Below are 14,794 nucleotides of genomic sequence, written 5' to 3'. Positions count from 1 at the left end.
CCAGCAAACTGCCCGAAGAAGAAAGTTGCCATAAAAGAGGACCAGAAGGGAGGGAAGCGCAGAACCCTGCTCTCCTCCCCCGCCCACAATGTCGGCACTCTCCGACCGGCAGAGAGGAGGGAAACAACAAACCAAAACGGCCAACAAGAAAAACGGACGCAGCAAGTGGGACTGTGAGTGGAAAGGAACTATTTCAGCCACCACACCCCGTGAACGGGAGCTGTGGAGAACCCTGCAGGATCCGCCGCGGAGGTGAGCTCCAGGCGCCATTAAAGAGAGCCCCGCCCCCCAGGAGGAGACCAGTACCAGCACACAGCCCCGGCCGCCCGGTAAGCTTGCGCGGAAAGCAGCGCGCTGATCCAGATCGGATCGCAGCTGCCCAGGTCCCCGCGCCTGCGACCTAGGCTTGCGGGGAGACGCGCGGAGGCCCTCCCTGAGCGAGCAGGAACAAGGCGCCCAGGCATGGAAGCGGGATTCAAAAGGCGCCATTCCCGCTCCACTGATCTGGGCTACAGCCCGCGTCCTGGAACTGAGGGCTTTGGAACTGAGACCCGGGGCACGAAATTAGGGGCGTGGGTTCCTCACGACGGTGGGGCACAAGGCAGACACAGCACCCCAAAGCTGTTGAGGTGTACCCTACCATCCCCGCTCTGCTCCCTGTCCCACGGGGTGGAAAATCAGCTCCCCAAGGGCTCTAGGAGAGATCTCTGGCACCACCTACCGACTTGAAGCCAGCACAGGCTCCTGAAGGAGCTAGTGGCCAGCTGGGGAGTTAGCCCACACCGGGCCCCTTCCGAACAAGTAGTCTGAGCCCACAGGGAGAGCGAGCACCCACAGCCGGGGCAGACCAGGCGCGCAGAAGAGTGTGCCTGAGACCAGACACGCAGGGAGTGTGTCCCACATCACCATTTTAGAACAGGGACATTTCTTCAGTAAAGACTACCTGCAGAAGGCTTCCTCAGGAGCCAGAGGTGAGCGGGGGAAGTTCGCCCACGCCAGACCCCCTCTGGACTGCAGTCCAAGCCCAGAGGGGGAGCAGGAACCCACCGCCGGGGCAGACCAGGCGCACAGGGGAGTGTGTCCCCACATCAGCATTTTAGAACAGGGATCTTTCTCCAGTAAAGACTGCTTGAAACTGACAGATGACTCCTGGAGGAACCAGAGGGGAGCAGAGAAGCCCACCCAAGATGCCGGCCAGTCCCAACAACACAGTGTCCCAACGCATACGGCAAATTAGAAAACAGACAGTAGGGAGGAGAAGAACCACACGCAACCTAGCAACTCTCCAGAGAAAAAGCACACCACAAAAAGAAAACCAGCCCCCAGATTGCAACGACAATAACTTGGAAGAATTTCTGAGCCTTCCAGAAAGAGAATTTAAAATTGCCGTGATTAAAAAACTGACAGAAGTCATAAAGGAAAACAATGATAAGGGAAAAATAATCAACGATCAGAAGAATGCAATTGAGTCCCTAGAGAGGGAAAACAATGGTCAGAAGAAAGAAATTGAGTCCCTAAAGAGGGAAGTAAAAGAAATGCAGGAGATCAAAGAATTAATGGAAGAACTAAAGAATTCTGGGAAAAGCAATGAAAGCAGAATATGGAAGAACAAATAAGTAATCTTGAAGACACAGAAATAAAAAGAACCAAAACAGAAAAGGAAAGAGAAGTACGAAGGAAAAAGAACGAGGAAAGACTTCGGGAACTATCTGACTCCATGAGGAAAGGAAATATAAGAGTTATAGGAATACCAGAAGGAGAGGAGAGAGATGTAGGAACAGAGAAAATATTCAAAGAGATAATTGAAGAGAACTTCCCAAATGTGAAGAAGGAGCTGAAAATTGATATACAAGAAGCAAGAAGAACACCAAACTTCCACGACGAAAGGAAAAATACAGCAAGACACATAATAGTAAAGCTCCCAAGAATCCAGGACAAGGAAAAAATAATGAAGCTGGCAAGAGGGAAGAAACAGATAACATTCAAAGGAAAACCAATCAGGCTGACATCAGACTTCTCCGAAGAAACACTACGGGCAAGGAGAGAGTGGAGGGACATAGTCAACAGACTCCAAGAAAACAGATGCCAACCAAGAATACTCTATCCCGCAAAGCTCTCCTTCCTCTTTGAAGAAAGAATATGGACCTTCCCAGACAAACAGAAACTCCAGAATTTCATTGCAACTAAACCCCCACTCCAAAAAATACTACAAGGAGTCCTAAAGCCAGAACCTCAGAGGGACGAATAACAATGAAAGAAGGCCAAAAAAAAAAAAAAAAAGTTATTAAAAGAATAAATAAATAAAATCAAAGGAAAGACAAACACAATGGCAAATACAGATGTTAACATATCAATATTAACTCTAAATGTAAATGGACTAAACTCTTCAATAAAAAGACACAGAGTTGCAGCCTGGATTAAGAAACAAAACCCAACCTTTTGCTGTCTCCAGGAAAACATTTAGCTACAAAAGATAAAAATAGGCTCAAAGTAAAAGGATGGAAAACAATCCTACAAGCAAATGGACCAAAAAAGAAAGCAGGAACAGCTATACTTATATCAGATAAAACAGATTTCAAACTCAAAAAGATAAAAAGAGACCCCAATGGTCACTACATTATAATCAAGGGGACAATACTTCAAGAAGAAATAACACTTATTAACATATACTCACCAAACGAAGGAGCACCAAAATATATCAGACAACTGTTGTCCTCTCTGAAAACAGACATCAGAGAAAACACATACATAGTGGGAGACTTAAACACACCACTATCAACAATGGATAGATCAACAAGACAAAAAGTAAGTAAAGAAACCAAAGCTCTAAATAAGGACCTAGAGCAATTGGGCTTAACAGAAATCTATAGAACACTAAACCCCAAAAAAACGGAGTACACATTTTTCTCAAGTGCACACGGATCATTCTCCAGGATCGATCACATACTGGGACACAAGACAAACATCAACAGATACACCAAGATTGAAATCATATCAACCATCTTTTCTGACCATGAAGGCATCAAACTAGAAATAAACCATAAAAAGAAGGCAAGGAACTTTCCTACCTCATGGAGATTAAAAACCACACTACTGGAAGACCACTGGACTAATGAGGAGATCAAAGAAGAAATTAAAAAATTTTTTGAATTGAACGACAAGGAGGACACCAATATCCTAAATGTATGGGATGCAGCAAAAGCAGTAATAAGAGGAAAATATATAGCAATAGAAGCTCACATCAAGAAACAAGAAAGAACGCAAAGAAACAACCTAATCTCGAAGCTCAAAGATCTAGAAAAAGAACAACAAAAAAACCCCAAAACCAGTAGAAGAAAAGAAATAATAAAAACCAAAGCAGAAATAAATGAAATTGAAACTAAAAAAACAATCCAAAATATCAATGAAACCAAGAGCTGGTTCTTTGAAAAAATAAATAAAATAGACAAACCCCTAGCCAGGCTCACAAAGGAAAAAAGGGAGAAAGCACAAATACACAGGATCATAAATGAAAGAGGAGAGATGACAACGGACACAGCAGAAATCAAAAGAATAATCAGTAACTACTATGAACAGTTATATGGAAACAAGTTCAACAATCTAGAGGAGATGGACAAATTCCTACAACTCTACAATCACCCAAAGCTAGATAAAGAAGAAATAGAACACCTAAACAGACCAATTACAATTAGCGAAATTGAAATGGTAATCAAAAACCTCCCCAAAAACAAAAGCCCAGGACCCGATGGATTTACAAATGAATTCTACCAAACATTCAGAGAGGAATTAGTGCCTATCCTTCACAAACTCTTCCAAAAAATTGAGAAGGAAGGGACAATACCAAACACGTTTTATGAAGCCAACATTACACTAATACCAAAACCGAACAAGGACAACACAAAAAAGGAAAACTACAGGCCAATCTCCTTAATGAACACTGATGCAAAAATCCTCAATAAAATTTTAGCTATCAGAATCCAACAATGTATCCATAAGATAATTCACCAAACCAAGTAGGATTCATTCCAGGGACACAAGGATGGTTTAACATCCGAAAATCAATCAACGTTATCCAACACATCAACAAAAAGAAATATAAAAACCATATGATAATATCAATAGATGCTGAGAAAGCTTTCGACAAAGTGCAACACCCATTCATGATAAAAGCCCTTGAAATTCTTGGGATACAAGGAACATACCTCAACATCATAAAGGCCATCTATGACAAGCCAACAGCCAGTATCATTCTCAATGGTGAAAAGCTGAAAGCAATTCCATTAAGATCTGGAACAAGACAAGGATGTCCACTCTCACCACTGCTTTTCAATATAATACTGGAAGTCCTAGCCAGGGCAATAAGACAAGAGAAAGACATCCAAGGAATCCAAATAGGAAAAGAAGAAGTCAAACTATCACTATTTGCAGACGATATGATATTATACATAGATAACCCCAAAAACTCCACAGAAAAGCTAATTCAACTCATCAATCAGTTCAGTAAAGTGGCAGGATACAAAATCAACACGCAAAAGTCAGTAGCCTTCCTATACACAAACAATAAATCTGAAGAAGAAGAAATCAAAAAAACCATCCCTTTTGTTATTGAAACAAAAAAAATCAAATATTTGGGAATAAATCTAACAAAAGAGGTAAAGGACCTATACAAAGAAAACTATAAAACACTGTTAAAAGAAATAGAAGAAGACACAAAGAAATGGAGAGACATCCCCTGCTCATGGATTGGAAGAATAAACATTATTAAAATGGCCATCCTTCCAAAAGCAATATACAGATTCAATGCTATTCCAATCAAAATTTCAATGTCATTCTTCAAAGAAATAGAACAATTATTGATGAAATTCATATGGAATCACATAAAACCCCAAATAGCCAAAGCTCTCCTGAAAAGAAAAGAAGGGAATGGAGGCATCACACTCCCAGACTTCAAACTATACTACAAAGCCATAATCATCAAAACTGCATGGTATTGGAACAAGAACAGACATACAGACCAATGGAATCGAATAGAAAATCCAGAAATAAACCCACAGATTTATGGTCAACTAATCTTTGACAAAGGAGCAAAGAATATGCATTGGAGCAAAGAAAGTTTGTTCAATAAATGGTGCTGGGAAAACTGGGTCGCTACATGCAAAAGAATGAAGCTTGACCACCACCTCACACCATACACAAAAATCAACTCAAAATGGATTAAAGAACTAGACATAAGACCTGAAACCATAAAATATATAGAAGGAAATATAGGCGAAACACTACGTGATTTGCACATCAAAGACATCTTTACAGACACATCACCCAAAGCAGTGATAGTGAAGGCAAAGATAAACAGCTGGGACTACATCAAATTAAAGAGCTTTTGCACAGCAAAAGAGACAATAACAAAAACAAAGAGAAACCCCACCAACTGGGAGAACATTTTTGCACCCAACACTAATGATAAAGGACTGATCACAAAAATCTGCAAAGAGCTGATGAGACTCAACAACAACAAAGAAAATAATCCAGTCAAAAAATGGGCAGAAGAGCTTAAAAGAAACTTCTCTGAAGAGGAAATGCAAATGGCCAACAGGCATATGAAAAAATGTTCAACATCACTTGTCATCAGGGAAATGCAAATCAAAACTACCATGAGATACCATCTTACACCAGTGAGAATGGCACATATTAAAAAAACTAGCAACAACAAATGTTGGCGAGGGTGTGGAGAAAAAGGAACTCTTCTGCACTGTTGGTGGGAGTGCAAACTGGTCCAACCACTGTGGAAAGCTGTGTGGAGATTTCTGGACCTACTAAACATAGAGCTTCCATATGATCCAGCAATTCCACTCCTAGGTATTTACCCAAAGGACACAGAAACATCAATTCCAAAGAACACCTGCACCCCTATGTTTATAGCAGCACTGTTTACAATAGCTAAGCTTTGGAAACAACCCAAATGCCCAAAAATAGATGACTGGATCAAGAAGATGTGGTACATATATACCATGGAATATTACTCAGCATTCAAAAAAGATAAACACATGCAATTTGCAGCAACATGGATGGCGCTGGAAGGGATCATGCTCAGCGAAATAAGCCAAAAAGAAAAAGAAAAATACTGGATGGTCTCACTCATAGCAGGAATCTAGAAAACTTAAATAAGGGACCAGGAAAATGAATAACTATAAGATAGTGAAAATCAAAATCAACAAAAAACTATGAACCAGAGACACTTTTAGGGGGGCGGGAGGAGAGGGATTGGGGTCTGAATGGGGGGGCTGCAATTGTATGGGGAATATAACAATAAAATTTATTTTAAAAAAAAAATAATAAAAAATAAAAAAAAAAAACTAAATCATTATTTCGGCCTAAATGTATCTTGTTATCAAAAATAAGAAATGGAAAAAAAGTGACATCAAAAGCCAATCAAATAAGGTAATAGGAACTCAATAAATATGTATATAAATGAATGATTCTAGACCTGCAAATGAAAAGCGTAACTGAACCATTTTAGAGCAAAATGTGAATGAATATCCTAAATAAGGCCAAAGCACAAACTTTGAAAAGATCTAATAAGTTGTATTTCATAAAAAATCAAAAACTTCTGTTCATCAATGATACTGATTTGCAAAAGATAACTGTTCGCCACATATATAACCAAGAAAGGATTAGGAGCCAAAAAAAATAACTCCTCCACATTGAAAAGAAAAAAAGATTGGCAAACGAACAGAAATATTAAAAATTATTTGAACATGCAATTAAATCACAAAAGAAAAAAATCCAAACAAGTAAAAATAAACTTATGAAATATGCTTAACTTCATCAGTAATCAGGAAAGAGCAAATTAAAACAAGATGAGAAACCATTTCACACATGTCAAATTGGCAAAAATTTAAATGTCTGATATTACCAACTGCGGTAAATTGGTACAACTACTTCTGTAAATTTAGCAATGCAGTCTTAAAAAGCTGTGGTTGCCAATTTAATCAAAATCTCCATAAAGTAGTGATGAGAAACTGGACTTTTTAAAGCACTTCCCTGGTGATTACATCCCATGAATGAGAACTATTCTAGAGAAACCTTCAAAGTACACAGGTGGAGGGGAAATAAATAAGTGAGTGTGTGTGTGTGTACACACACATGCAATTACTTAATATAACAGTAGTGTAGTATATTAGCAAAAAAAAAAAAAGGAAAACCAAAGATCCAACAAAAGAACAAAAGAAATTCTGTATATTTAGATATTGTAATACTTATTAGTTAATGAAATGAACTAACTTATACATATTAAGTCAGGAAAAGCTAAACAAAACAACATGGAGCAAATGTTGAGTCCCTTGATATAGTACAATGATACCAAAACTCGTGCGAAAATGAAAAATGATGTAAAATATATATAAAATAATTAAAAAAGAATACTACATCCCCACCAACATAGATGGTGCTGGAAGGGATCATGCTCAGCGAAATAAGCCAGAAAGAAAAAGAAAAATACCGGATGGTCTCACTCACAGCAGGAATCTAGAAACTTAAATAAGGGACCAGGAAAAAGAATAACTATAAGAAAGAAAATATCAAAATCAACAAACAACTATGAACCAGAGACACTCTTTGGGGGTTGGGGGGGCAGGGAAAGGCGGGATTGGGGTCAAAATAAGGGGGTTGTAATTGTATGGGGAATATAAAAATAAAATTTAAATTAAAAAAAAAGACTACTATCTATGCTTAATCACCTTTAATGTGACTGGACTCAATCATAAACACTGTTCTACTGAAAAAAAAAAAGAATACTACATCTATCTTATACACGAAAGTAATAATACTATTAGAAACATCCATGTATTGAAATAATAAATACCAAATTAAGACAGAAGCTGCTTGTGAGTATGAAAATCAATAGGATGAGAGAGGTGTGCACAAGAACCTTCTATGAGATCTATAATGATTAATCTTAATAAAAAGAACATGCAGTAAAAAAAGACAAAATGTTAAGTTTCAATAAAAGTAGTGGTGAGTACATGAGACTGCTCATATTATTCACTATTCTTTTATGTATGCTGAAATTTATTATATATTTTTTAAAGATTTATTTTTATTTGGTTATGCATACAAGAATTGGGGTGTAGGCCAGAGCAGCAGGGGTGGGAAGATTCACCAACAACAGAGTGGGGAAGCAGAACAGGTGGATCTACTGATATACACTGCTGAGGGGAACAGCTGGTGAGACAGGAGAGGTCTGCTGTGCCATGTGGGTTAGCTCCCTGGCTGGGAATGGAACTCACGCCACAGTGGCTGGCAATAGCTTGACAGCGCTGAGACTTTAACCCCTGCGCCACCACAGAGGCCCAAGAAATTTATTATATTTTTTTGAAGAATTAGAAGGCTGTTGTCTAAGACAAAGTTCTAAGACTACAAAGTGAATTTGCAACAAATCCCTATTAGAGCAGAGCTCAATATCAAGAGAAAGGAGACAGCGCTCCCCCATTTATAAAAAAATATTGGTTAGCCTAAAACTCGTAGGAAATAGGTAGAAAATATAATTTCTCTTCTTTTGTACCAATTTACAACAAAGAATTTTATATTTGGCTTTTAAGTTTCCAGGTTATGCTCTAAATAACATTTGTGCCTCCAAAACATTCATAATCAGATCAACAATCACAATCAGACCTCAACATTCACAATCAGATTTTCTCTTTTTAAGTGACAGTAATAAAATTTGGGGACTCTTGTTATCAAAAGGATAACTAAAACTGGACATTTCCACTGTACAAAACACTGTCTTATCAGTTAAGCTTTTCTTCTTTATTTACTTGATAAACATAAAGACAAAGAAAATGCAAAATATTAGACAATGGAGAAAGAAAAAGAGACAAAATAAGTTTCAAATCACTCACAATTTTTCTTCCCTACTATCTCTAAAACAGTAACATTTATTTGTTAAACAAATATCCATTATCTAAGTGACAATTTTTATTTTATAAATTATAAAAGGTACTTACATTGAATTTAATTATGTCATATATCAAATATCTAGGAACAGCCTGTCCATTTACTCTGTCAATAATCATTTCCTTGAAAGAGAAAAGAAGAAAGTTTGTACAAACTTTAACAGGAATTTATTTAATTTAACTGGAAGTTACTAAACACACAGAAAGCATATCATAAATATTCAACTTGGTGAAATTTCTAAGTAAACATACTTGTTCCCATATTAAGTCAACAGTTTGTCAACACCCAAAATCCCCATTATGAATCTATTCTGTATCAAAATAGAAACATTTAATATTTCATTATTTTATATTTGAATTACTATGCTACATTTTGTCTTATGTTTGAATTACTAGTTTTAAATTCCAAATATCAGGAAATTTTAAAAATTAATTTCATTTAACCATTACTTCTTTAATATTTGTGAAATCCCAATTACTTTCATCACAAAATCTATGTATAAATAGTGCCCCTATTCTGTAGTTCCCATGTGACCCATATGATCACTCTGGTTCTAGGTCCCTCTACTATAACAATAGGGAATAGGACTAGAGTAAATGAATAGGTCATCGCAAATCTAACAGACTTAAAAAGAGATAAAAGACACTGAAGGATGAGTGCAAGTATATAATGCATTAATTAATAAAATTTTAATTCTTAAAAGTTAAGTTTTGACCTTACGGTTTTTCCATATCCTTCCTAGGAAACTAATCAAGATCTTTCTTATCTAATCTCATGACAGAAAATTCACACACAACACCTAACAGATCTTAAAAGCGAGATTTGAAAGGAGCAAATTATTTCCAAACAAATTAACTGTACCCCAGAACAAAGCTCAATTACATCTATAGGAATACAAAAATATCAAGTCCCCACAGGTAAAATTGAGACTATCTGGCACCCAAACAAAAATTACCAGGTATGCCAAGAAGCAAATATATATAAGGAGGACAAAATCAAAAATAGAAGACACAGTAATAGAAGCTATTCAAAATGAAACACAGGAAAGTTTAACTAAAAAGAGCATTAGTAATTAAATCTATAAAAGGGGGAAGAGTATTGTTAATGGCAAAGAAAAACTGTCTACTTTTGATGAAAATTGCAAACCTACAGACAAAAGTTGTTCAACAAACACCAAGCAAAGAAAACAAAGCATATTAACTTTATATCCCTCAAGAACTTGTTAAAAAATTAAACCAGCCACTGTCTTGGTATTAAATATTTCTGTGAAGAAATGTGAAGTTTGAATTCTTCACTGTGGATAACACCAAAAAAAAAAAAAAAAAAAAAAAAAACCCTGCATGTTTGACCTCCCTCTCCTCTACCTTTTCTATATTCTTTTCCCTTTAGTGAAAGTCCTCAGACATCTACCCTTCTGCCTACCATTCCAATAATTCCTAACACCCAACTATTCATTAGGCATAGCTCTAATTACTAGAGAAATTAAGTAAATAATCCCTACCTTCAAGAAACAGAGTCCCAGAAAGAGAAGCAAATATATAAATAGCTAAATTCAATGAAGAGTTAGTTTTAATGATAGATGGCTATATAAATAGAATAACCAGGCAGACCTTGTCTAAATCAAGACACTTTTGCCAGTGAAATGGATTGCTATTAGTAATAATACCAAAAGGAAAGCACAATGAACTATATTGGTAGACTATGGGTGATTTGGTAATGGGTCTATCAATGTCACTAGCTAAAGCAGGTATCCACAATCACCTCAATTAGAATATTAAAATAAAATCACCTCAATTAAAATAATAATTATACTAAAACAAGTATACACCTGTTATTATCCCAGTTAAATTAGGACAAGTGGTAATAGCCTAAGGAGAAGTTAGTTACTTCTACTTGAAGCGCAAAAAAGAGATTTGAAAATAAGGTTGTAGATGCATTTGTTGAAAGCTGGAAGATGTGACGGATATTTTCTAGCAGGACAGTGGATGGTCCAAAAGTTATGCCAAAGGAATGGAAAAAGTTTTGGGTAAATTATCCAAAGCTCAGCATGGTTCAAAGGTTCAAAGTCAAAATTATGCTAAAGATATGTCATGTTCATATATAAAAGAATAATATGCTATGAGGAACCACTGAAGGATTATATTGAGGGTGAGGGGAATACAAGTTCGTTGGAAAAATCTATGGGCCTTCAAAACTTAAAGGTTACCTACTCCTTGAAGTTCTTTCAGATAAGGCCCACTTGTTTCTAATTATAATAGCCAATCTAGTTGGATAAAAGTCTAATAAAACTAGATAGTGGTTAATAGTTGTACACCCCGTAAATATACAAAAACCACTGAATTGTATACCTTAAATCAGTGAACTTTTTTAGCATGTGAATTATATTTCAATTTGTAAAATAAAACTAAATTTAAAAAAAGAAATCCTAAAATCAGTTCTTCAGATTGAAGGAAAACAATAAAATCCCAGATATACAACATATGTTAAATGTCAGCAACATGTTGATTATATGCATTCTATAAGTACAGGCAAAACAAAATGACTAAAAGGAAATATATCAAAATGTTAACGGGTAATTTTTCTCGATAGTGAACTTTTTCTACTTTATAATGTACTTTCTAAAATTTCAACAATGAGCATGCATATTGCATTATAAAAAAACTAACAGTTGAAAACACATGTCATTTTTCCAAGGTTCTTGCTATTAACCTTAATAATTTAGTGGTATATTCTCCTCTTAGCCACAACATAAAATTGATCAAATTTACTGATTGTTTCAAATGAATTAATGCCACATTTCTAAACTTTATTTTTCCCCATTTTGTAGGTCAAAGAACTTAATTTAGAGAGCAAAACAAAAGCTTCAATGCTCACGTCTTAAAGTCAGACAATTAGGTGGTTTGGAGTTATTCTTGGATTTGGAATTTTACAAAAACAATTTGCAAATGAAAATGTAGACGAAACAGGAAACTACAGAAGACTGTTTTAATTAACTAACTGGAAAAACAGATATGGCAACTATAATTCTGGTCCAAGTAAATTGACATCATGAATCATATTGCTATTTTAAAGACTCACAAGAATCTATTATGCTGCTCTCAGTTATCCAAATTTGGGGTGAAAATAAACAGTATTAGTAAGTTAAATACACAGATGGTTAAACATCTAATTTTTCAGCATTATTTCCTACCTGGTATGCCCTCAATCCATGCCCAACAAAAATTTTCTATTAGAAAACATTCCATACCTAATGTCAATTCCTCCACAAGACATTATTAGTTTCTAATCAGATGTAATTTACTTCTTTTCTAAACCACCACAAAATTGTTTTAAATAATGATCTTCAGGGTACTGTTTTATTTGAGGGTCTCCGCCATCATTACCAGTCATTCTCCACCCCGACACCCAATGAAGTAAAATATCTCAAGGGCAGAGCCTTCTCCTCAAACCTCTAAGCAATGCCTCATCGAAGGACAACTTTTGACACAGCAACTTGAACATGACAGGCATTCAGCAAAATTAGTGCAATTATAAATTCTACTAATTGTTGGCAAATATTGCAACTTAAAAGTCTTTTTCTTTATTTTATTAATTATAATGTTTTTAAAAATATCTTAAACGAAATTAAGAAAAACTAAAATGCTCCTGCATTGGCTATGCAATTTATGCACAGCACCACTTCCAGGGGTATCAGTCATAACAACTACAATAAGAATGGCTTGGCACACCCAGGAGATGGGCAATGAATGATACTTCCAGTACCCATTGGCTCTTGCCAACCACAGCAATGCAAGAGAAAAGGGAGATTGCACACAATGCACAGAAAAGTGCACACACACTACAGAAATGTATGTCTATAAATATGTCATTTAATGACATGTTACTGCACATTATCTTAAGAATGAAAATTTACTAGAGTACACAGTATAGGAAAATTTACAGTACACAGTATAGGAAATTTTGTTTTGTGACTCTCACTATTTGCTCACTCAGTCTGGCTGCCTGTCATTCTCCATCATATTTCCTTCCTTCCTCCTTTCCAATCATTAGTGCCCACCTCACAGTCATCTCAACCTCAATTCCTGCCATTACTCATAACTCATCTAATACTGTCTTTGATATCATTTCCAATGTTCTTCAGATTACCTCAACCACTAACTCTCTCTAGGTTATATCCTAAGCCTCATCACCTTAACTATACTTCAGAAATAACTATTTCTGACATTCAATTCTGCACAATCTTTCATCTTATGGTTCAAATGCTCCAATATTTAGCTGGTAAAAAAAGAAAATAAGGTACATGGGATAGGGGCTACAAGCATACAGGTCACTTGGAAAGTGGATTTCCTTTTGTTAAATAAATACATATTTCATACACATAATTATCACTGAGAATTTATGTGACCATCCAGAGGCAGATTCCCATCGCCCCAATATCTGTTAATTTAAACAAGAAACAGACATATTTCACCTTAAGACAGGAAGTGTTCTTACACAAATTCCAGAAAATATTAGCCAAATGTTATCTAATCTGGCTTGTGAAAAAAGTCCAACACTGAGGAAAGTAAAGAAATTTTTAACAACCTAAGTAAATGAAGTCCTTGTAGAAGAGATACCTGAGGTTGTGGGGAGTAATAAGAAATGTATATAGGATCACTTTCCCTCCAAAGAAAGGCAGGGAAGGTGTGGCAGGGAGTAAGTTCACAACCAAATATTGCAAACAGAAAGGTGAGTGGTGTGGAGATAAGTCTACCAGAGATTACTCTGAAGAGAAAAATAAAAGCTCACTCTTGCACAGTTGTACAGCCTAACTACTCAAATAGCCAATTCAGGCTAAAAAGAAAGGCTAAATTTAAGTAGCAACTCTTGAACAGTCACGAGACTGGGTTTACTTGGACTGCTGACATTAAATTGTATGCTAAAGCCATAGTATTTAAGTCAATCTAAAACTACCACTGGAAAACAAAATACTAATGAAAGAGGAAAACAAAGAAAGAAACAAATGGTATACAGGAGAAGTATGGGATATTTTAAATTAAAAACAAAATATCGGAATGGTGTTGATGCAACAGTTTATAAACAGCTGGAAATTACAACTGCACCCCCATTTTTTTCATTTTATTAAAATGTGTTTCAGAAAGAACAATATTTAAATATCTATACAGATATTTATATATTTCTATAATTTAATCTATGTATTTAGATTATTTCTATACATAAACCTATATATTTAGACATTTAATCATTTATTTAAATACAAATAAAATATATGAAGTCAAATATTAAAAACTAAGCTGTTTATAATTTTACCTACATAAATTTAAGTTTCTCTGCCACGGGAAAAGTAAAAATACATTTTTTCAAAATATGTGACATGTTCCCCAAAAGATAAAAACTTCTCATAAACTGAAGAAAAAGATAAACACACAACTCACAAAAGAAATACAGTACAATCACTTCTTGGCCTTTTGGCTAAGAGCAAGTCTAAAAATATAGTACAATGGTCTATGGGAATGAAGTATGAGTGAGTTGGTGGTGAGTGTACTATGGTGGTTATTATACCTGATGGGAGTAACCCAATATTACCTCTGTTTAAAATAGTGTAAATTTTAAAAATAAAAAAGAAATATAACTCAAAAAAGTTTTTTTAAAAAGGGCCTCCCTGGTGGCACAGCACTGTGAAGCTGTCTACAGCCTCTGCAGTGCGGGTTCAATCCAGGCCTGCCACGCAGATGCGCACATGGCCCAGCAGACCTCTTCTTTCTCGCCCGCTGCTCCCCTCAGCAGTGTATTTCAGTCAGTCTTCCTGTTCTGTTCCCCACTCTGTCTCTGGTGAATCTTC

The 14,794-nt window shown here is 36.1% G+C and overlaps 1 protein-coding gene across 3 annotated transcripts in view; it reads right to left on the bottom strand.

Annotated features, from left to right (window-relative positions):
* RNGTT (RNA guanylyltransferase and 5'-phosphatase) overlaps positions 1-14,794 on the bottom strand; it is a gene marked incomplete at both ends in the record, with an annotated part of 240,335 nt that overhangs the window by 153,740 nt on the left and 71,801 nt on the right. For all 3 annotated transcript variants that reach the window (XM_084228320.1, XM_084228321.1, XM_084228322.1), the window contains one exon: positions 9,003-9,074. In XM_084228320.1, the coding sequence (XP_084084446.1) occupies positions 9,003-9,074 (72 nt within the window). The remainder of the gene's footprint in view (positions 1-9,002; positions 9,075-14,794) is intronic.

This window comes from Talpa europaea (assembly GCF_964194135.1).
Source record: "Talpa europaea genome assembly, chromosome: 2".
In the NCBI taxonomy this organism is placed as follows: domain Eukaryota; kingdom Metazoa; phylum Chordata; class Mammalia; order Eulipotyphla; family Talpidae; genus Talpa; species Talpa europaea.
This window is presented reverse-complemented; position numbering and strand designations above follow the sequence as displayed.